Below are 24,933 nucleotides of genomic sequence, written 5' to 3' on the forward strand. Positions count from 1 at the left end.
CCTACCATTAACTAAAGCTTCAATACTGTTGACCATGATATATTATTACAGTGATAAGAGCATGCTTTGGGAATTAAAATACTGTGCTGTGGTGGTTTGAATCATATCTAACAGACTCCAGTTTGTCCATATAAATAGGGAATCCTATACAGACTCCACAGGGTTCTGTACAAGGACCAATTCTGTTTAAGTTATATATGCTTAACCTAGGCCGTATCATTAGAAGACATATTTTCACTATGCAAATGATACTCTGCTTTATCTGTCCATGAAGCCAGATAACACACAACAATTAGTTAAACTACAGGAATGTCTTAAAGTAATTAAACACGTGGATAACCTCCAATTTCCTGTTTCTAAATTCAGATAAAACAAGGTTATTGTCCTCTGTTCTAAATAGGATGTTTAAAAGAAGAATGGGATCAGCCTTCAGCTTTCAGGCGCCTCTTCTGTGGAACCAGCTTTCAGTTTGGATTCAGGAGATGGACACCCTCTCTACTATTAAGATTAGGCTTCAGACTTTCAGTTTAGATAAAGCACGTATTTAGGGTTGATCAGGTGACCCTGAGTCCTCTTACTTATGCTGCAATAGGCCTAAATGTTTCTTCTTCACTCACTTTTTGGCATTGATACGCCACTTTGCATTTAATCATTACTTATTAATCTCTGGCTCTCTTCCACAGCATGTCCTTTGTCCCGTCTTCCTCTTTTCTTCCCAAACTGGTCGCAGCAGATGGCTGCCCACCCTGAGCCTCATTTCCTCCTATTAGAGTGCTTGCTTAAAGGGATCATCCTACTGTTGAGGTTACAGTATTTACCTTACACTATAAACACTGTTGTGATTCGGCAGTCTTGTATCAGTTGGCATGATCCAGTCTAGCTGCACGTTCAGTATTGATATGTTAAAGGATACAGTGAAGGTTTGTACATATAAACACAGAGATTTGATTAAAATAACAATAGTCCTTGTGAAGGGTATGGCAAATGTTTATTGTGTATTTAACTGTGTGATGGATGTTAGTTTAAGGATTTGGGGCTTTCTGATACTGACAGTACTGGATTACAACATTTAAGACAAAATGATCCATAGTGGCCGCTGCAAACGCTGTAAACGCTGACCCGAAACCGTGGTTTCCTTACGTGTCGAGTAAAGATAAATCTGAGTTCTGTGAATGGAGCATAGCTCACTGTATGATAGTGTCTGTCAGAGAGAGTCTCTGTGGAGAGATGTTGCCATGGGGGTAGGAAAGTGACACAGCGTGCTCATGTGGAGCCATGTTGGGGCCTTTCAGAACCAGGGTGGAAGTGGATGTAGACATCCGTGGGATGCTATTCGATGCCGATATGTTGCTGAGGAAGCCGCTGGACTGAGATGCTGCTGAGCTCTGTCTCTGCTGAGTGCTGGAGGTGGAAGCTGAAACACAACATAGAGCAGCTGATTGAAGTGACAAACGAAAAGTGTAGCACCACCTGCTGAGCCTCACTGAGCAGACAGTGAGCTTTACTGGACTTATATACGGCTGGTTTAGAAAGTTTTCTCTGTGAACATGACTTCTTTTACAGTTTCCATCTGGCAAAGTAAAAGGAAGGGTTGACCATCCAGGCTCCAGTGTGCAGTACATCTGGAAAGTATTTAGAGATTCAACAGTTCCCATTTAGTCATACTGCCTTATTCCAAAATGGAGAAAAACTCTCACAAGTCTATAAACGATACCTCATAATTACTGTAATTCCTGCAAATTTATTTAAAATAAAAAGGAAAAATATAACATGAACATTAAATATTCACAGTTTGGAACTTGAGCTCCAGCAGGCAGTTTGAAAAGATGTGTGAAAAGTCATCTGAGCCACAACTTACCACAAGCTGATCTGGGCTGCTGCTGACTGCTGATGGCAAAGCCAGTCTGAGAAAGACCTTGAGTGTCTCCAAAGGCCTGAAAGGGAACAAAGCAGCAATGATAAGGTGTGGCTGATTGGTAAGCAGCTTAATTATTCAACTTTAAACAGACAGAGAGAATGGGTGTGAATTTCAATTTGCCAAAGAAGGTTTCTAACAGATCTACAACTACAGGTCAATAACCAGCGAGACTGAGAGGCTCTCTGAGGGTTACAGTTACAGAAGGACAAAGAATAACAATTAACTGCATGTCTTTGGACTGTGGAATCAAACTCAGGACCTTCTTGCTGTGAGGCTAATCGCTGCACCACCGTGCTGCCCCACTGAACTTCCAATGTGAATTACAAAGTGCCTGATTCTCCTTTTGCTTTCGACTGAGGAGAAACGTTGAAACTGGAGTTAACAGCAGAGGTGGAGGCCACTCCTGTTAGTCTCACGCTCCTATTCGATTCTGTAAATCTCTGCCTTTAGAAAAGGTCATTTTTCTAAAAAGAACAAGCGTACATAAAATTTAATGTTGGTAGACCGAAAATGTCGGCGGTGTTTAAAAGAAGACAAATGTTTCCATGACCTGGAAATAAAATGATACCAATGGAGCAGCAGCTGAACGAGAATATTTTCAGATGAATCATTGCAATTCGCCCACTCTGACCAGCAGATATTTTGCACAATTCAGACCCATTAATAACTGAAATAAGCCCAAAACTTACACTAAAAATATCATAGATATACATATAAATAATAAAATAAACAATAGATATAATATATATGTTCTCATCATTTTAAAGTTGATTTGTGTCTTTAGCCAAAAGTATGTGGAAGCAGTTACAGGTGAAAATGAGTAGATGTATATCTGATACCAGTTTAATAGCGTTAGATTATGAAAATAGTCCTTGGTCTTAAATGTCTTTGACTGTATGGAGCTAAATGGCATTGGAGTCTGTCCCAGCTACCATAGGGTGAGAGAATTAACAAAAACATTAATAAAAAAATACTCTAAATATATAAAGAAAAAACAACAACACCTCCACAATGGTTTACTAAAAGCACAAAACAGGAAAAAAAAAGCTGAACAATTTTTAATAAAATGTGAAATGACTTTTTTTAAAACAGGCAAAGATTTTAGTATCAGAATAATGTGATGGAAACAGGGTGGGCACAAGAGTCTGTGAGGCAGGCAGAGACACTGTGTGGACACAGTGATCATTCAAATTCAAATTCAAATTTTATTTGTCACGTACACAGTCATACACAGTACGATATGCAGTGAAATGCTTGGACAACTGCTCGTGACCCAAAGAAAACAAAAAAAGGAAAGGCTATGAATAAGATAGGAAATAAATATGAAAAATTAAAAAGAAAAATTAAAAAGGGTAAATTTAACTAGGAAGGAATAAAATATAAATTAAGGTTAAAAATGAAATAACTGTACAACACAAATTAGAATGAAGGGTAAATTTAACTGGGAAGAATAAGATAAAATATATAAATTAAAGTTGAAAATAAAATAACTGTACAACAAAATACACAATACACAATATAGAACTATATAAGAATGTATGAAGAAATCTAAATATAAATAAATATATACACAATAACAGCAGCTGTACAAGTATTAACCGGAAATGAAGAATATAGTGACCAGTGTTGTGCAAAAACAAAGTCCAGAAAGTCCAGTGTGTGTGTAAGAACCATATGTGTGGGTCAGTACTGTGTGGTGGTGTGATTGAGAGACCGTATCGCCTGCGGGAAGAAGCTCCTCCTCAGTCTCTCTGTGTTGGTCTTCAGGGAGCGGAATCGCTTTCCTGACCTCAACAGAGAGAACAGTCTGTTGTTGGGATGGCTGAGGTCCTTCACGATCTTCCTGGCCTTGGTCCAGCACCGCCTGCTGTAGATTGAGTGCAGGTCAGGGAGCTCGGAACGGATGGTGCGCTCAGCTGACCGCACAACCCTCTGTAGGGCTCGTCTGTCCTGCATGGTGCTGTTCCCGAACCAGGTTAAGATGTTTCCCGCCAGGATGCTCTCTATGGTGCAGGAGTAAAAGTTCCTGAGCACCTTGGAGGGCAGTTGGAAGTCTCTCAAGCGTCTGAGGTGGTAGAGACGCTGTCGGGCCTTTTTCACCACGGTGTTGATGTGACAGGACCATGACAGGTCCTGCGTGATGTGAACTCCGAGGTATTTGAAGCTGTCCACTCTCTCCACTGGGCACTCGTTGATGACGGGGGTCTGGTAGTTCCTCTCCTGCTTAGTGCTGAAGTCCACTATCAGCTCCTTTGTCTTACTGACGTTTAGAAGGAGGTTGTTCCTCTGGCACCAGTTCTCCAGATTCCTAATCTCCTTCAGGTAGGCCGTCTCGTTGTTATCAGAGATCAGGCCCACCACGACGGTGTCGTCAGCAAACTTGATGATGGTGGTGGAGCTGGTAGTGGCCACACAGTCATATGTGTACAAAGAGTACAGCAGGGGGCTCAGAACACACCCCTGGGGGGCTCCAGTGCTGAGAGTGGTGGAGGCTGAGACATGTCCGCCCATCCTTACTGCCTGTGGTCTGCCAGTTAGGAAGTTGGAGATCCACTGACACATAGATGAGCTGAGTCCCAGATGCTCCAGCTTGGTGGTGAGTGTGGAGGGAATTATGGTGTTAAATGCAGAGCTGTAGTCTATGAAGAGCATTTTAACATAATTCCCCCTTCTAGTGTCCAAGTGAGTGAGTGATGTGTGGAGGAGATGAGAGATGGCATCGTCTGTGGAACGATTTGGACGGTAAGCGAACTGTAGTGGGTCCAGTGTGTCTGGTAGTGAAGAAATGATGAAGTCTCTGACCAGGCGTTCAAAGCACTTCATCACTACTGAGGTGAGGGCTACAGGGCGATAGTCATTGAGAGAAGCAGGGTGGGGTTTCTTCGGGACAGGAACAATGATGGACTCTTTGAAGCATGTGGGGATCACCGACTGAGATAAAGAGATGTTGAATATCTCAGTGAACACAGGAGCTAGCTGGTATGCGCAGTCTCTTAGGATACGACCTGGGATGCCGTCTGGGCCTGCTGCTTTCCTGGTGTTCACTCTCTTGAAGGCTCTCCTTACTTCATGCTCGGAGATGACGAGCACGTTTCCGGTGCTGGCAGTATCTTCCTGTCTGCAGCCGTTAGCGCCGCTAACACTAGCATTGTTGGAGACCTTAGCTGCAGCCTCGAAGCGAGCATAGAAAGTGTTCAGCTCGTCTGCCAGAGTCACGGCCGCGTTCGTCATACCGGTTGTTGGTGCTTTATAGTCCGTTATTGTCCTTAGTCCCCGCCACAGGCTCCTAGAGTCACTCTGTTGGAGTTGTGACTCTAGTTTCCTCCCGTAGCGCTGCTTCGCCTCTTTCACCGCCCTCCGCACGTTATATGACGCGGCTTTGTACGGGTCCATGTCCCCCGTCATGAGTCCCGTGTTGTAGGCAGCGGTGCGGGATCTCAGAGCGTCGCGGATGGTTTTATCCACCCACGGCTTCTGGTTGGGAAACGTTGTGATAGTCTTTGTCTCCACGGTATCATCCGCTAGTTTCCCGATGAATCCCACAACCGCTTCCGTAAACACGTTGACGTCATCGTCGGAGCTGTTCCTGAACATGTCCCAGTCTGCGTCATCGAGTGCGTCCTGTAACGCGGCCACCGATTGGTCCGTCCAGCGCGCGACCTTCCTCTGAACCGGAACTTCCTGTTTCAGCCTTTGTTTGTATTTTGGCATGAGGAAAATGGCGGCGTGATCAGATTTGCCAAACGGGGGGCGGGATTGTGCCTTGTAGCCGTCCTTGACCGTAGTGTAGCAGTGGTCCAGTGTCCTTTCACCTCTGGTGGGGCAGGTGATGTGTTGATAAAAGTTCGGCGCTGCGCGTTTGAGGTTGGCGCTATTAAAGTCCCCCGTCACAATAAGCGCAGCGTCCCGGTGTTGTGTCTGGTGCTGTGTGAGTGCCTCATGCAGCTCGCATAAGGCGGTGACCGTGTCCGCTTGTGGTGGAATATAAACGGCACTTACAATGACCGATGTAAATTCCCGAGGTAGATAAAAAGGACGACACATGATGGACAGTAGTTCCAGATTTGGTGTGCAGGAGCGTGTGAGAGGAACAACGTTCGCACTGTTGCACCAGTTGTTGTTCACCATTAAACACACGCCGCCTCCCCTTGACTTCCCCGAGTCCCGTGTCCTGTCCATGCGGTGAACCGAGAAGAACTCGGCCGGCTGGATGGCGTGGTCCGGCACCGCTGGGTTCAGCCATGTCTCGGTGAAGCAGAGGAGATTGCAGTCCCGAATGTCTCTCTGGAACTTTATCCTGGCCCTGAGGTCGTCAAGCTTGTTCTCCAGTGACTGGACGTTGGCGAGCAGGATGCTAGGCAGAGGTGTGCGGTGTGCACGAGCTCTCAGCCTGTTCCTGACGCCGGCTCGCTTCCCTCTAGGCCGCCTCCGCTTCCCTTTGTTCTCCCTCGAGATCTCACTCGGCCAGCTCGGATCCGGAGTTAAAAACTTCGAATTGTGAGTACATTGTATACCAATAGAAACAAGAGTGTCACTGTCATACCTAATGTACCCAATGGTGATGATTTTGCCGATTTAGAAACGCTGAAAACTAACTTAAAAAACAAAGACAAAGAAAAAGTGGTCGGAGCAGTCGTGACGGCAGCCGACCTCACCGGCGCCGTCTGTGTGATATATGCAGATCACACAGATGATCAAACAGCTGGCTACGTTTTCTCGGCACACCTGTTAAGGCAGCCACAAACTGATAAAATGATGATAATCTCCAAAACATGAACGGACAGGTCGTTAGATATGGACTTGAGTTTGTGTTGCTGAATGTCTCTGTGCCATCTTTGTTGTCTGTTGAAAAACAATGCAATGGAAACAGAAAACACTCCCTTTGAATCCAGGAATCCAAAGCAGGTTGTGTTTCCCACCGGTACAGCCCTCACATTCTCACTTACACTACTTTATGTTAGCAGCTCCAGTATGACGGTGAAAGATGGATTATGCAGAAAAAACAGAATTGGGCTGAAAGGTCTGTTGCTTTATTACGTCTTCAGGTTGTGTAACACATTTTTAAAAGGTAAGTAATGAAACTAATTACTTTTGAAAATAAGTAATCAGTAAAGTACCGGGATTACTTTCTTGGAGAAGTAATCAGTAATTAGTAACTAATTACTTACTAACTTGAGCAACACTGGATACCACAGACACTAACACTCATCACTGTCAGTGATCACGCAGCGGTGTGTCGCTGACACAGACAACAGTCACACGACCAACTCGAGATTTAATACATGGAAAAATGATGACCTGCCAGGAACGTCACCGTATGTTCGATGGCAGGGTCTCAAACTCCGGTCCTCGAGGGCCGCTGTCCTGAAACTTTTCCATGTGTCCCTGTTACAATTAGCAGGTCATTAGCAAGACTCTATAGCACTTGGCTGCATGCTGAGGTGGCGACCCCTAACCCTACTCAAGTAAGTTTAAGTGAGTGTTTGGAAAAATGTACTTCTAAAAGCACTTTTATTGTTCATTCACACATGAGCTGCTGTAACATGAATCAAATGGCTGAGCTGCCACCTCAGCGTGCAGTCAAGTTCTATAGAGTCTTGCTAATGACCTACTAATTGTATTCAGGTGTAGAAAGTTGCACGACACCGGAGCTCGAGGACCGGGGTCCGAGACCTCTGCTCTACACTGAATAGTTGGGAACAGTCCACACCCACTGAGGTAAACAATACTCTGGCAGCTACCAGAGAAATGCCTCCCAAAGCATTCAAGGTAACTTTGGGTAAAAATGAAAAATATTGTGAAATTTCTTTTTGATTGTCATATACACGTTTTAAATTCTTGATTTATTGCCAAGTGTTGATATTACTGAAATACGTCAAAAATAGTTTGCAAACATGTTTTTATTCACTGACCACCAAATTCTCCATGTAAATGTTTTTAATCAATTTCCACTTTAAGCCCTGAGAGATGGAGATCTCATTCATGAGAAAGAAACAGACCATTTCCAAAAGAAATGTCTGAGTGCAGAGATTGTGGTGGAATCACCGACCTGCATCTGGTTAAGGCAGGCCTGGAGTTTCCGTTTTGCCCTCCACCTGGCTACCCTCAGTCTGGTCTTCTCTCGACGCTCCCGCACCTTCAACACAAAATCACCTTTATTTTTCAGGTTGACCTGATGCCTTTATAAATGAGGCACTTTTTTAACGTAAATATGCAGAAACCTTCTGTCCTCAACAATTTGAGGTGGACTGACCAGATCTGCCAGCAGCGGTTGAGGTAACGATTTCTCCAGTTCTCTGCGCTTTGTCATGTTTCGGCGACGAAGCTCACTCCTCCGCATTTTGTATTCTTCATAAAGACTAAGGTCTTTAGCCCAGGGTCGCACGGCTTGGCGAGGTGGAACGCCAGGTGGCAAGATGGCAGCTGACTGAGGTGCTGAATCTGAGAGTGCACACACAGAAAGCACCCACTCTAAGTTCCAGTTGTGAGGCTATATTAAGCCACGTCACAGCGATAAACCTCCTTCATCACTTTGTTCTCGAGCTATAGCAACCAAAAACTCGAGTGTCAACATCACCTGGAAACCCAGCAGGGTGACGATACCATCCCGAAAGCCTTTTACAGCTGAGGGATAAAAGGTTTTAGGACAAGTCCCAGAACTTTTTTATCATATCTAGTAAAATTAGACTAGAAGCATACAGACATGATCGACAGTTATTCACATCAACTCACAGGTGCTTCGTCCAGCTGAGCTGAAGGCTGTAGTATTTCTTTGGCTTCCACTTGGGCACTCTGTCACTGATGGTTGAGGCTGAGCACAGAGATGAAAGCATTCATTGTATTCGATAGTCTGCAATAACAGGATTCCACGAGAGTTTTCCAAAACTGTCCTTCAGTCTGTTGTTGAGCTTACAACCATTTGTTCAGTCCAATGACATGCACGTGCAGTTAACTGGTAATGCTAAAATGGCCGTAGCTGTGGAGATGACATAAAGTAACAGTGGCACGTGCCTGAGTCAAAGTGTTTTGTAGTGTAAACTGCTTTAAATGGTCAGAAACACAAAAATAAGTACAGTGGTGTGAAAAAGAGTTTTTTTGAATGTTTTTCACAGTAAAATGTTTCAGATCATCAAACAAATGTAAATATTAGACAAAAATATCAGAACTAAACACAAAATGCAGTTTCTAAATGAAGGGGGAAAAATCCAAACCTACACGATCCTGTGTGAAAAACTTACTGCCCCCTAAACATAATAATTAGTTGGACGACTCTTAGCAATCAATCATTTGCAATAACTGGCAAAGAGGTTTTTTACAGCGCTGTGGAGGAATCTTGGCCCACTAGTTTTTGCAGATTGTTTGCGATTCAGTCACGTAGCAGAGCGAACAGCCTCATGTCCCAGCACCTCAGTCAGATTCAGGTCAGGACCAGGCTCCTCCAACGTCTTTATTTTGTTTTTCTTAAGGCAGCAAAACAGCCAGAGACCACCACAGGTTGCTGTTGGTGTGATGTTTCTTTTCTGTGCTAGCCACGTGTAATGCGACTCAAACTGAACAAAAAGTTCAGCTTTTGTCTCGTCAGTCCGCAGAGTATTTTCCCAAAAGTCCGAGGCATCATCAAGATGTTTTCTGACAAATGTGAGATGAGCTTTTGTGTGTAGCAGAGGCTTTTTCCTTCAACTCTCCCATGTAGGCCATTTTTGCCCAGACTCCTTATTGTTGAATCATGAACTCTGACCTTAACTGAGACACGTAAAGCCTGCGGTTCGTTAATGTTTGGTAGGCCGGCCGCACTCCTGGGAAGCTTCACCACATTTGTGTTTAATGGCTCCCAGTGTGGTTCAACAATGCATTTGTAACCTTTTCAGATGTCAGTGACTTTGTTTCTCAGGTGTTTCTTTAGATCTCGGCATGATGTGTTGCTTTTGAGATGAAACATGTAGAGTCAGGAAGGGGGCAAACAGTTTTTAACACCACTTCATATAAATGTCAGTGCACTCGCTCAATGTTTGGTCCTTTGACGTTTCCTTATCTGTTTTCTTTGACCATCTTTCAACGTCATGAATTCCAGCAAAGCTGTGAACGAGCGTTTACTAAGAATCCTTTAAAAGACCTGGAGCGCTCAGACAATCCAGCTTATAGAAGACTTCTTCACAGCGTGGTGTCAGATAACGGCTGGGATTAAACTACAATGGTGCAAAGACTGACATCCAAATGCTCATCGTCCAGGATGCAACTTATGGAGGAGAAAAAAAAGGAGGGGGAGATGATCTTTCCCCCAAGAAAATGTCCCATGTATTCTGTCTTTGTCTCTGCTTCATGCAAGCTCTTTGGATAAGGACATCCTAGCTAAAAATAAATATTTAAAGTTAGAACAGCTTTAAGGTTGAATAAAGTGGCTGTCACTTTGAGATTAGCAGCTGTTTATCAATATATTCTCTTTGGCCTTTGACAGTAGATGGAGAAAAGGAAGAACCACTTGTTAAACCTTTAAAACAAATAGAGACTTGACCACGATGGGACATGTACTCCCCGAGTGCCCTACAGCTCTTAGATTAAATAAAAGTTACAGTGAACACAAATGTAACTTATGTTCTTGAAAATTGTGCCCCACAACTGTAACCTCACCTCTGACTCTGGCTGATGACCCTGCTGTTCGTGGCAGTCAAGCAGCAGGGTGGCCATCACCTCTTGCTCCTCCTCTGGCTCCTCTTTTATATAGATCACCTCCTTCTCTTTTTCCTGTGCCTCATGCTTCACCTAGTTTGAAACAGGAGACAAACTGGAATTTACAAGTGCATTAGCTTGGAAATTGAAAATAAAAGAGCCTGTACTTTATTAAAATACCTAAATAAGGCTTAATAAAACTGAACTGAAAAGAAAGTCTAAATATTTCTGTGTTAGAATGTAAAAATACAGTTTTAGGAACTGTATTCATTTACACATGCATTCATTTCTGTAGCGCATTGTCTCATACGATATAAACCTTGCCAGCAGGATGAGATCGAGCCCTGAGGCAAATGTTTTGACTCTGTGCTATTACACTTTTCTGCTTCCATGCTTCCTGACAAGCTTCAGTGTAGGGCTGTGCGATATGACCAAAATCTCACTTCCCGATATAAAACATCTATCGTCCCGATAACGATATAAATCACAAAAAATTTAATATTTTCTGTAAATTCTGTGAATCTCGGGCAGGTGAAGTGTTTCCAGCTGGGTGTCGTGTAGCTGGAGTCGAGTGTCTTAACTGATGCATGAAACCCTATTTTTAGACAGAAGTTGTAACAGCCGCCGTTTTCTTTGTGAGTATTTATTACACGGCGTGCTGCGGGGAAAAGCCTGTTCTAACGTTTGAGTCTAAGGTCTATTTTTTAGCACCTGGCGGCTCTTTTTTACTTCTCATCCGTAAACACTCTGCATACTTTTTCATGTGATTCCGTTTATTTTGAAAAGTCTCAACAGGATCTTGAGCTTTATTGTGAAAGGTTTATGTGGAAAATAAACAAGTGGACATGCGATGGTTTTACTGTGGTTGTTGCTAACGACAACCCATAAAAACAGGTGCTTGTCCGTCCGTAGTGTGGTCATATTAAATATAAGAGAAAGAGAGAACTTTAAGGAATTAATAATAACTACAGTGACCATCAGAACGGTGAAAACAATATTGCTGTAAACAGTTTATTTTGCGACACCACAAAACAAACGATAGCGTAAAATGAAACGATAGACGTTTCTATATAGTCATCCGATATATATCGTTATATCGAACAGCCCTACTTCAGTGACTCCTGACAATATATCCCTGGTTTCCTTTTTACCTACCAGGATTTCCTTTAATACTCCAAAAACACGTTTTATCAGTTTTTTTTTTAAAGAAATGTAAATTAAAAAACAAAACAAAACCTTGTGATATATCAAATCTGGAAAACCTGATTTGAATGAGTTGTTACCTCTGGAACAGAGAAGAGCAGCGTGGAGCTAGCTGCATAGGTGGCGCCATCTGGAGACAGAGAGGGATCCCCTGACTGCTGCCCATCATCTAAATTCGGAGCCGGGGCAGGAGACGAGGCTATGGCACTATCCATGCCTTCTGTATTAGAGTGCAGAATGGCCCATTCACACTCATCCACCTCTTCAACTTTCTTACACTGAACTGGGTCTGAGCTAGGACAGAACAACACTGTAGAAACAACATGTACTTAGTCTAACATATCAGTGTAAGGCAGAGGTTCTTAACCTGGGTTCGATCGAACCCTAGGGGTTCGGTGAGTCGGTCTCAGGGGTTCGGCAGAGCCTCAACCGTGATATGCAAGGCTCATTCTGTGCACCAGTAAAAAACATATGTATGTCTTGAATTTGAAAAAAATCCTATTTTATTTTTCACTAAAGAGGGGTTCAGTGAATGTGCATATGAAACGGGTGGGGTTCGGTACCTCCAACAAGGTTAAGAACCACTGGTGTAAGGCTACATTGTGTCACAACATGCCAACCTACAGTGTGTTCACACCGAACGCGATGGACGCGAATAGAGCGTCAGGTTTACATGTAAAGTCAATGGAAAGGCGCGATGACACGCGATTGCGGGTCCCGCGAAAATTCGGAAGCAGATTTGCGTTGCGAAAACGCCAAAACGCGTGGAACGCGCATCAGTGTAGCGCGTCTGGCGCGTTTGACACGCGAATAAAACCACGCGCGTCAGTTTTTGTGTTGCATTTTGTGCATACGCGCCTTTCGCGTCTACCGCTCGAGTTGGAAAAATCTGAACTCCAGCGTCAAATCGCGCCGCGACAACCAATCAGGAGCCTGGTGACGTGGCTGTTACCTAGGTCAAAGGGGCAGATCCAGCCAAATCCCTTCATACTTCAATGGAGGGAAGGCTAATCAATGTGGTAGCAAACAACTCAGAGCTGTACGACACCAGCTGCTTTCTGGACCGAGACAGGAATAAAAAGGACCGAGCTTGGAGGAAGATATGTGAAGAGATCGGGCAACCTGGTAAATTCATTCATTTCTCTTTTGAAAGTTTTCACTGACCCGGGGAAGCCGCACAAAAGCTAGCAAGCCACCGCTATTTTCCCACTGACATACAAACACCGTTCTGCTTTTATGCATGTTGTCATTTAGGAATATATTTTATTGTTTATTAATAAACAGCACACAGTGGTCCCGCTCATCTGTCACTGCTTTGCTTTTTCGCTGATTTTTCATTGCACAGTACAGCATTGCATTCTGCAGCCTGATTGACAAATCTCCTTCGTGTCTTGTCTCCTGCGCTTGTCAATTTTATCATGTTTGGTTTTGATAACCATCACGTCCAATAGAAAAAACAGCACAAAAACACCCATAACTATGAGCCTCATTCGGAAATACACACCTGCACTGCGAGGGAAAAAGGCGCACGAAAGTGGCGGGCAGATGAAGACAAAACACGGCATAATAATACTTTTACGTTTTGCAATCTACAAAGGTTTGCACTTTGAGAATCAATTGTGAGAACTGTGACCAATGTTCATGTGTGTGGAGAAAACAGTGTATAAAGTGCGTGGCCAGGGGCTAGTTATTCTGAGAACCCCTGCTGCAATAAATGAGGGACCACTGTCTACTCTACGATTATTATATTCAACCTGTTAACATTTAATATTGTATTGATAGAACCAACTGATTCTGCAGCAGAGCATCCCCTGTTGCTTCTCCTGGCTGCCCAGTCCCTGAGCTCCTGCTGCTGCACCCACAGGTATGTACAGCAGCACTGATACCTTTTTAGTCGGTGGGATTGCCTTGTGATCACCTTTACTAAATATCTACAACCAATCTGATTATATCCTGTTTTTGTTTTGTTTTTTTTCAATGTTGAAATTAAAATCTAGTAGCAGCCTTCTCATTTCTTTGTGTTTTGTGCTGTTTTACAGGCCCACAGAGGAGGACGGCTCCGAGGCAGATGAGGGACGGGTCCCAGGACGGTCCATCGGCGCTGGAGCTGGCCACCCTGGTATCCCTGAAGAGGCCACACCAGTCTCCAATGGAGCATTTCCTCCTCAGCCATGTTCCTGCTCTAGAGAGCAGCTGGTCCTTTTTATTCCTGTCTCTCTGTAAATTCTTATATTTTATATATTTATGTTTAATGTTTTTCTGTTTGAGACTTTTAATATTATTTCAAATAAATTTTTATAATGACTAATGTCTCAGTTCTACTACACAGCAAATGTTGGCACACGACTTGACACATGTAGAATTTATTTCATATTATACTAATGACAAATATACTGATACAGTGGGATGCAAAAGTTTGGGCAACCTTGTTAATAGACATTATTTTCCTGTATAAATCGTTGGTTGTTACAATAAAACATGTCAGTTAAATATCATACAGGAGACACACACAGTGATATTTGAGAAGTGAAAAGAAGTTTACTGGATTTACAGAAAGTGTGCAATAATTGTTTAAACAAAATCAAGCAGGTGCATCAATTTGGGCACCACAAAAAATAAATGAAATAAATATTTAGTGTATATCAATGTGTGTGTCTCCTATATGATATATGGGGTGCCTTTGTCTGGACGTGCTTCCCATCCAGAGCTGCACAGCACAGAGGGAAGTTCCAGCGCTCCTGGAATCCCTCTGTGATGGACCGCCAGTCTCCAGGTGAAGGCACAGCCATGAAGTCGTCCACTAGACAGTCCCAGATGGCCGTCGCTGCCTGGGGGGTGATCTGACACAATGACTCTGTAACTGAATGCTTGGTCGTGAAGGAGTCCGCGGTGACAAGGAACCTGGACAAAATTGTTAAAAATCAGTATTATGTGTACTGCAGTTACAAAATACATTATTCAAATTCCAAAATACTTTTGTGATGTCAGATTTAAATCACAAAACATGAATCTTACATAAAACCTTTTGTAATTATAAGGATAATTACAAAATGTATATTAGATCATATCTAAAACAGTTGTGTTTTGTTTTAACTTTAACATATCATAATTTGATTGGTAGCAACTTTTACCACTACAGTGAGCCAATCACTCATAATTCCTAAACATGTCAATCAGGTAGGAATGAAGTAAGACGTTAATAGAAATAAAGAGTTGTATGTTGACGTGTAGCCCTTTCCTTGCTTAAATCATTAATATTTTTGAAAAATTAATCTGTGATAAGACAGCTTATCAAGATAGAACCATGTAACTAGAGATGAACCAAACTGTTCAGTTTTATCTAACTCTGTTTTAATAAAGGCTGGTGACCCCTGCTATAGAGTCTGACAGTTGCAGGGATTATATACAAATATTCAACTATCCCAGAATTAAACCAGGTCTAAATAAAAAGGAGTGAGTATCACTACAAAGGTTAACTCAGTGGTCCTAATGCTACAGTTTGATATCAGCAAACACCGAGCGCATACATTGATGTGACACCACAGCCATGCTATCATGCAAACACTGATAACAGCATAAATCGAATTAAATCGGGACTTGATGAGACCTTCTGAGTATCACTAGAAATATTATAAACAGTCGTCTCTGTACCACAGTTTGCTTTCAGCAAACACCGAGAGCATTCACTGTTAGCATAGCACATCCATGTTAGCAGTGTATAAATGGATGGTTTAGCATATTAGCACAGGTATCAATAAAGGACTACCGTATTAAATACTTTTACTAACCTCAGGCAGACGGACAGGCGCTCTGCAGGTGGGATTGAGCGCCTGTAATTGGTGTCTAGGCGGGCGATGCTGGGACCGATGAAGGAAAGCAGGTCCTCAAACTGGCCGACGGTGATGTCTCTGGAATCGGCCGTCATCCAGGCGCAGCTCCTGGAGCAAATGGTGAAACTCACCAAACTGCTCACGCCTCTGGAGGACCTGATGGACCCAGGTACGGCGAGGACGTCTTTTACACCGCTGCTCTGCTCTCCACAGTACATAGAGAAGGGAGACTCTCTCTTCAAGTGCTAGCTCGACAGCTGCCATCTTGCAAAGATACCGGTCTGGCACAACTTCCTCCCACATTTCCTGTTCACGCGCGATGGATTTTTCATGGACACGCGTTGAGACGCGAATGTGCACGCGTCAAATTAGGGGCGTTTGGGGCGTTTTGTTCGCGTCCATCGCGTTCGGTGTGAACACACCGTAAGGGTGTTGCTACTCTCCTGAGTAGCAACACCCGCCTTGAGTAAACTGCTGTTGTGATGCAGTGCTATATAAATAAAAAATAAATAGTAAAAAACTACGGTAATGTTCATCTAAAGACTTAGTGATGTTCTCAGTGATGAGAGAGAAAACATGTACGCACGCACTGTGTACCTGTACTGCTGTCCAGAGATTCTCCAGCCACATTCAAAGTGAGTGAAGCAGGAAGCAGCAGGTCAGATGAGTCAGCGTGGGCCACGTTTGAAGGGCAGGACACTCTGACTTTTTGCCTGTTCATGCTGTTTGGTGAGGTGCATTCTGGGACTAGAAACATAAGAAAGAGTACAGTCAGCACAAGAGAAACCAGGACTCAAGCATTTCATTGGTACGTACTGTTGCTGTTCCTCATCAACGCTCCCTCAGCAGTCCTGGCCTGAACTGAGAACGATGACAGGGTCTTCGTTGGGGAAATGCCAGATCTGCTTCTCTGTGTTCGTGTTAGAGTTGGTGGCTGAATCCAGACTAGGGTAGAAGCAGAGGCTCTCTGCTGCAGCTCCTCCTCCACTCCTTGCCTGTAGTACTTTAGCTTCAGCTCCGTGTAACGCAGCTTGGCCCGAATGTTATCGTTCTCCTTCTCTTTTTGAGCCTTCTCACTCTGCAGCGTCATCATGTCCCTCTTCATCTGCACCACTTGAGCCTTTAACTCCTCAAATTTGACTCCGACCACTTTAAGCATCTCGGCCAGCACCGTCTCGACCGCTCCATTTACTGCTCGCTCGACTACGGTCCCCATCTGGCCTCGAATTAGTGATACAGCAATGCTGACATCCATTGAGAATGAGTTCGGACCGAGAAACTGCAGGAGATGGTTCGTGCGTTTTACCTGCATGCACAGAAGCAGTTTAAACACGTATATTACATTACGTTACAATAGTCACGTCCACATTTACGCAAACATTTTCACAGATAATTTAGCTCAGGTTACAGTACAGCTTACTTTGAAATAATACTGTTAACCCTTGTGTTGTCCACGGGTCATTTTTGTCCTCTAAAGAAATCTTTTGCTATCAAAAATGTGTTTTTTATTCATCAAATGGGCTGAAAATAACAGAAGTTATTCATTACTATACTATGAATGATTGGAATAAGTTTCAAGTAATTTGATTTATTTATGTGGTTTTTATTGAATTTTATAACGTTGGTGATCCTCGTAGGACAAAAATGACCCCAAAGTACAAAGTGTTGCAAAGAGCCGTATTTTCACACCATACTGTTTACAAACATCTTTGATCTTGGATCACTGATGTGTGGGGTCAAGCACTGGTCATAACAACCACAACAACAACAACAACAGGCAGCACAATGAGGAGGCAGGTGCTCTATATTCAATGAAATTTTATTTATACTGCGCCAAATCACAACAACAGCCGCATCAAAGTGTTTCGTATTGTAAGGCAGACTCTACAATAATACATACACAGAAAGTAGCTCACAAGCCTCCATTGCACTGGAGATTTGCATACTTTGATGAGCATACTTTTTTTTACCATGTTGTGCAAAGCAATGACCAGTAGGACAAAGCACATATTGTCCTCTAGTATAATGAGGAGGGAGAATCAATGTTCAGGAAGATCCAGGGTTAGAAGATATAGAAAATATTGTCAATATTTAGAGCACATGCTACCCTTTCTCTGAAAAAGCACATCAGCCACCTGCAGAAGTGGAAGAAGGCTATGAAGTGAAGAAAAGTGATGAAGAATCTGAACTATGTTCAAGTAGGTTCTCAGGCATCCAGGACATGGTAGTCTGAGGAGCTTGGAGAGAAAGTGACTGGGCTTCTTGAAGTTTCTTGAATTTTCAGAATGTGAAACTGAAATAGAAGATGTGTCAGAGGACTGCACATCTTCTATTTCAATTATGATGAAGACAAAGAATCAAGCAGGAAAGAGGAATCAGCTGAGACAGAGGAATATTTGCAGTAACGTGAGGAAACACTGATCTGGTCTTCTAACCTTCCCAGTGACAGACGATGCATGACTCTCTCATGTGCCTCAGAGAAAGATGATCTACCACAGTCCAAGCACATGTGCCAGGTCCCATACTCCTTCAGTGGCTTTTCTACTCGAGCACTGAAAGCATTACATACAGTGTATTCTGCTTGTATTCTGCTTTTTAACGTTCACATGCCAATGGATGCATCAGAGACCAAGTTGGGGTTCAGTAACTTGCCCAAGGACACCTTGGTAAGAACTCCAGACTAGAGCACACAGAGATTGAACCAACAACCATCCAATTAGCAGATGACCTGCTCTACAGCCAACTCAATGATGAACAAGGAGGGACAACAAGAGAGGAAGAAAAATGGACCGAATGCAGCTGTAGGCATATGTGGGTGTGTTGATTCTTACTGCCGTGCATCCAGTAGAGTCGCTACGGCCAGTTTATGACATCCTGAGTCTGGTAGAGAAGTTTTCATGCTGACACAAGATTAATCATAGAAGCACAAAAAGGACATAATTTCTTGATAAAGACACAATAGATGATCATCGTTCATGACACAAACGTGCTCCCATTTGAGGTGTATGGTGTGTGTTGGTGTTGACTTGACTTGAAACACAAGTGGGTGTTTCTCCTGCTGTGATGTAAGATCCTGGTACTGATGTGACTGTATGAGCACCAAGTCCCCTTCAGAGGACTCTGTCCCCTCCAACAGAACATCCAAGTAAACCAGGGAACTTTGAGACAAAAACATGGGCAGCATGTGATGCAGGTCCAGCTGTACATGGAACATGCTCGTGTGCGATGGCAAACCGTCTGTCCTGCAGTCAGGACACGAGTTGTCCCTAACATTGCAGGTTTCCAAAAGAAAACAATCACCTGTAACAGCTTGTTTACTGTATATGCCCCTTGGCCTGCAACTGCAGAAAGAATGCTGTCCATGATGGGACCAGTGCAGAGGAATAAACCTGAGCTTCCTCCTGCACTTGGGTCAAATATGGACACGCCTTTGTCCTCATGAAAGTTTGCCTTCACTCAGACTCATGTCCTCCTACCATGCCAAAATATAGAAAACTGTCAGGCAATGAGTTGGAATAAAGTTGAATAAAACCTTGAAACACAGAGATGGATGATATTTTATACTTGTTGCTTTATAAACAGTCAAAGCAAACGGGGTCATTTTTGACCCCTGAGGACCACAGGTGTGATTATGTGCTGCCATTTAAAATTTATAAATGGTTCAAAAAAAAAATTCTCACTAAAGTTCAACATACAGCACTGTGTATGTTGAACTTTAGTGAGAATTCTTTTTTTAATTTTTTTTTAAAATTTTTTTTAAATATTTAATTTAATTTAATATTTAATTTTCTTGTTTTATTTTCGCTAAAAAACAGGGTTTATTTTTTGTAAAGAAGGTCTGGTGGCCCTAAAATGTAAAATGTTGAGTACATTTTGTGTTAATGTGTTGGTCTTAAGTAAAACTAAGGTGTAACACTGAATTGATTGACAATTTATACTTTTTACTTTAAAAAACAGTCAAATGAAGTGAGGACATTTTTGACCCCTGAGGACCACCAGTGTGATTATTTGCTGCCATTAAAAATTTTTAAATGGTTCAAAAAAGACTTTCTCACTAAAGTTAAACATACAGCACTCTCTAGTTATTCAGATAGTCAAAATTATCTAAACAATTAAATATTTAATTTTCTCAATTTGTTTTCGCTAAAAAACAGGGTTTATTTTTTTGTAAAGAAGGTCTGGTAGCCCTAAAATGTAAAATGTTGAGTACATTTTGTGTTAATGTGTTGGTCTTAAGTAAAACTAAGGTGTACAATGAATTGAGTGAAATTTATACTTTATACTTTAAAAAACAGTCAAATGAAGTGAGGACATTTTTGACCCCTGATGGCTCACATTGTATGCAAATCGGGAGGACATCACATGGGTTAACTTAACACTCATAAAAGCCCTTTGAATGCAAGAATGCAAGAGTCAATAAGACCCTGAACTCAAAGCTGGGTAATCGGAATTACAGACACAAGAAGCATGGACAAAACAAACAAACAAACAAACACTACTTCATCTGACCATACCACATAAATGCAAAAGGAGGTGCTGGATGTCTCAACCATGGACCAACTTGTTTAGTTTCAGAGACTTTATGCCGACATATACCAGTGACTGTAGCATTAAAGACTACAAGAGAACGACGTTGTACTTTACAGCAACTTTAATAAGGTGACTATGAATGGGTTCGAAAGAAAACTGAACATTTGTACACTGTCTAAGTTTTAATTACGTTTTATTGACATAGACACCACACTGTGTATGGGAAACAACATCGAAAACAGTTGACACACAACTTGACAGATTCTGGTAACATTAACCGCCGCTATAAAGACTATTTCTCTGTATCCGAGGCTCCTTTCATTGATAAAAGCGCTGTGCTGAATTAATTCTATTTAACGCCCAAATCAGATGGGAGACAAACACAACACTTACCGTTTACTCTCGCTATTAGCCCGGTTAGATGACCGTTCAGTTATCTTAGCTGCTATCAGAACTTATACGAGTAGACAGCTAACTAGCTTAGGTTAACGTTAGATTTCTTAAATGGCTGTTAATGCTAACTTCCAGTTAAAGCTTAACAGACAAACAGTGTAACAGAAGAAGGTTAAACTTGTAAGACCTGTCATGCTCTGAACATTTTTTATGTGTAGCATAATTTTAGCAACAGAAGCGGATGCACTTTTGTTTCTGGCAAGTAGCATTATCGCCACCTAGTGGTATGGAGTGTGAATGCCAATAGTGGTATTTGGAGCATTCAAAAATTAAAACAGTCAAACGCAAACAATTGAGTCCAAGATGCTGCAATATAACTTCTTAACAGTGAAGGTATGGGTTTTATTACATACTTGAAATCTATATATTATTTTCTAAAATCCAGTCTTTGTAAAAGGACTAATCAGCTGTTGGGTTTCCAGTTGTCCGTGTATATGTCCACAACGGAGCCTAATCAAAGCACATGAAACACTCTGACGACAGACTTTTCCAGCTTTCCTGCTGAGCTTTATCTGCAGTGGATTGCTCATTTTATTCCTATATCTGTTAATCTTTTTACAGGGAACATGGCGACCCAGATCATTTACTGTATTATTGTGGGGTCTTTATCTCAGAACATAAAGCGCCTAGAGGCAAATTGAATTGAATTAAATTAAGATCAGCAGCATACTTTTGAGACTGAGAGTCGTTAAATATGTGAAAATGAACCAGCTCTGTAATGTGTTTGACATCATCATACAGGCCACCAAAACTAGTTACAGCATGAGTGCAAAAAGTGAAAAAGATGTTGACATTATTTCTAAACCAGAGGTTTAGTGCTTACAAAGCAAGAACTACAGATCTTATTATTGCAGTAAGGGAATGAAATTTATCTGGCTTTATTTGAAAACAAAAAAAAACTACTTTGGTTACTATATAGTTCTAAACAAACACTCACACTATGTGTTTGGCAATTGCACAGAGTCTGTTTCTTAAGAAAAAAAGAAACACTTTTAAGCTATTTATGTTCATGCAGTCTACATCTAAGTTCTGACTCATTTGTTGCAGGGTGAACTCGTCAGAGTGTTATGTATCACTTAAGTATCACTTCTCTGTTCCAGATGTCAGCATCATACACTCTGGGATTGAATTAGTTAGGTCTGAAGTCACTTAGTTCTATGACATAAAGAACAATTTTCTGTCAAGATTTTTTTTTTATAAATACTCGATAAATACTTGATAAATACTTGATAAAGAGATAGTAGAAAATACTTCTTAACAATTTTTTTTTTATCTTGTTAGAAAGTCTAACAAAAAGATCTGAAGAGTTACTGTAAGTGTAACATAGTTTAAAAAGGTTCAAGTTAATCCCGCTAAATGGGACAATAGCACCACCTACTGTCACAAATGTCACCCTACATTAACTAAGAAGGGCAAAGAATTGTGAGTAATCCTCAGAGTAATGGAGGATTCACGCTGGTTGTCCACGAAAATTAACCATTCTATGTTGTTGCCTTATAAAAGGGGTTGTTGGTACAAAAGAAATTTAAAAACTGGATTATAGATAGCAGACAGTTGGTGTCATAAGCCCCGCCCTCTGTTCAAAGATGGTCGCTCACAGTGGACATAGATGCTTCTTTCACTCCTCTTTCAAACCATCTGTCCTCTCTGTCCAAAATGTGAACATTGGCATCCTCGAAAGAGTGACCTTTGACCTTTAGATGCAGCTGGACTGCTGAATCTTGTCCTGTGGAGGTGGCTCTTCTATGTTGTGCCATGCGCTTGTGAAGTGGCTGTTTGGTCTCTCCAATGTAGAGGTCTGGGCATTCCTCGCTGCACTGTACAGCAAACACACGTTGTTAAGTTTGTGTTTTGGAGTTTTGTCTCTGGGATGAACCAGTTTGTGTCTGAGTGTGTTGCTGGGTCTGAAGTACACTGGGATGTCATGCTTGGAGAAAACTCTCCTGAGTTTCTCGGATACACCGGCTACATAGGGGATGACAATGTTGTTGCGTCTGTCTTTCTTTTCCTCCCTCGCTGGTGTCTGATCTTCTTTTCTCTGCATCTTTGCTGACTTGATGAAAGCCCAATTAAGATAACTGTTAAGATAAGCGTTTCCTTTACATGTGTGTGTTCCTTCTTTTTTCCTTCAGGCTTAGAGGGAACATTTTCTGCCCAGTGATGTAAGGTGGTGGGAGTAAAAGAGGTGGTACTGGTCCGTGTGTGTGGGCTTCCGGTAAACTTCAATGTTGACGTTTCCATTCTCCTCAATGTGCACAGCACAGTCCAGGAATAGCAAACAGTTATCCTTTGTGTCTTCCGTGGTGAACTTTGTTTTTATCCACAGCATTGATGTGAGCAGTGAGGAATTCCACTTCTTTTGTTTTTATTTTGACCCAGGTGTCGTCTACATATCTGTACCAGTGGCTGGGTACTCTCCCTTTAAAAGAGCCAAGAGCCATTCTTTCCACTTCCTCCAATGGCATGTCCTTTCTTGGCCTTGTTGGTGATAGAATGAGGAGTGTTCCCCACAAGGGGCGCTAGGATGGTGGCAAGGTGTTTGGAAATGTTGTAGGTGGCTGAGTTTATATTGCTATCAATGGGTGTGAGTGGGACTGTGGATCTTTGGAAGATTGTAAATACAGCGTATAGATGATGGTATGTTGAGCAGTCAATGACTTTATCCTTTTTAAGTTCTTGTAGGCAACTGATAACTTTCTTTTTGTAGTTCCTTGTGTGGTCTTGTTTTGAGGCTTCATATGTTTTGTTGTCACTGAGGAGTGTAGTAATTTTTGTGCGATAATCCATTGTGTTTAGAACAACAGTGCACCTTCCCTCGTCAGATGGTGATATGGTGATGTTATAGTCTTTGCTCCGGGATGTAACGGCCTTCTTTTCTTGTATTGTGATGTTAGACGGGGGAACTTCAAGAAACTTAAAGAAGTCCAGACGCTTTTCTTTCCAAGCTCAGACTACAATGACCTGGATGACTGAGAACCTTCACAGATGCTGAAGAGTTACCTCAACGGTATGTTGGCCTAATAGTCACAGTTTTGGTTCGGCTTTCAAAATTCTAGGACTAGAAATTTTTTTTAAATGCCACCCGATGATTGTACAGTATTAAAATATTTGTTGGGAGGTTCCATTTGGTTGTTAGGACACTAATGTCCTAACAACCAAAAGATTAATCCTAAGATTAATCTTTTATCACAAAAGTGCTTCTGCTCCTAAGAAAATAGGTGGATGGGTGGACAGATGGGTATTAAAATATAGGCAAAAAAATCATAGGTAAGTCTTGAGTACTAAGGGACATGGTTAACTGTCAACAGGGGGATTAAAAATATTAATGAAAAATGAATACATGATATATTAGCAAAACAGCTGGTTGAACTTTGCACATTTGGTCAGATTTCAAAGAGAAGTGGTGGTGGTTGAGCCTGCAACTGATCCACATGTATTTATTTAAAGATTGGATTTGACATTCCTCTACATCATCAATGCTTTCTGTGTCAAAGGTGTTATTGAAAACTCTTCCACACTGCAGGAGAAAACTTATCTGTTATGATGACACAGGCATGTCTGTTTTGCCCTGTTTCCACATAAAGTGCGTCTCCTAACTGATTAGTTAAAAGCACAACCAGTGTTAGCTTATCCAGCTAATCTCCCATCATTCTCTCATCAAAAGAGTGGAGGTTTAGCCACATTCCACAGGCTGGAAGCTTTATGACAGAACACTGTTTGATATGAAGAGAGAGATCACTTTCACTTTGGTACAGTTTAAATTAGATATGAAAAGTAGACACCTATTAACGCTAATTTACACCATGGAGCCCCACTGTAAAACAAAACTGTCATAGATTTAACACTGTTATGAAGCTGGATTTAAGAAGTGTTTAAAGTTTTTAGACACAACTTTGTTCCAGTACAGAATGTGGAACTCTCTAGACTGGCTGGTTGGTGGTTGCAGTTAATAGACTTACATTAGTCTATGTTAGCCAGCTAGTGACAGAACTAGTAACTCAGTGAATATGGAAACTAAAACTAAAGAGCAGAACATTTTAAAATACCTTAAATGATACCATGAAAGATCAAATGGCAACCTGTGATGAACCTAAAAGCTTGGAGGAAATTATAACTTTGGCCATTTTGGCCAATACATAGGGAAAGACACTACAAGTCCCGACCAACTTCCAGTTATAGCCCCATTTCTGCTTCCAGTGGTTGATTCTTCTCATCTTTTTGTTGTTGTTGTTTTTTACAGTTCCCCAGCTGCTAACACTGAAGAGCCAAAGCAGTTGGGGAGAGCTAACTTAAAATCAGAGGAACTGATTATATTTGCGTATATTGTAGTTA

At 42.0% G+C, this 24,933-nt stretch overlaps 1 protein-coding gene across 2 annotated transcripts; it reads right to left on the reverse strand.

The window, feature by feature from the left end:
* Nucleotides 1–969: 969 nt before the first annotated feature.
* On the reverse strand, nt 970–20,797 carry si:ch211-67e16.4. Of its 2 annotated transcripts, none has more exons than XM_040034132.1 (10): nt 20,542–20,797; nt 16,435–16,924; nt 16,216–16,365; nt 11,869–12,008; nt 10,547–10,678; nt 8,651–8,729; nt 8,172–8,359; nt 7,968–8,054; nt 1,859–1,934; nt 970–1,414 (listed from the first exon to the last, which is right to left on the reverse strand). In XM_040034132.1, the coding sequence occupies exons 2-10, from the start codon at nt 16,871–16,873 to the stop codon at nt 1,185–1,187; spliced, it is 1,521 nt and encodes a 506-aa protein (XP_039890066.1). In that variant the 5' UTR covers nt 16,874–16,924; nt 20,542–20,797; the 3' UTR covers nt 970–1,184. The 2 variants fall into 2 exon arrangements, with proteins under 2 accessions (XP_039890066.1, XP_039890065.1); XM_040034131.1 differs by having other exon boundaries at nt 11,869–12,098; nt 20,542–20,796.
* Between the last annotated feature and the right edge of the window lie 4,136 nt (nt 20,798–24,933).

The sequence above is a fragment of the Simochromis diagramma genome, unplaced genomic scaffold, assembly GCF_900408965.1.
Source record: "Simochromis diagramma unplaced genomic scaffold, fSimDia1.1 OVJJ01000176.1, whole genome shotgun sequence".
Taxonomy (NCBI): Eukaryota; Metazoa; Chordata; class Actinopteri; order Cichliformes; family Cichlidae; genus Simochromis; species Simochromis diagramma.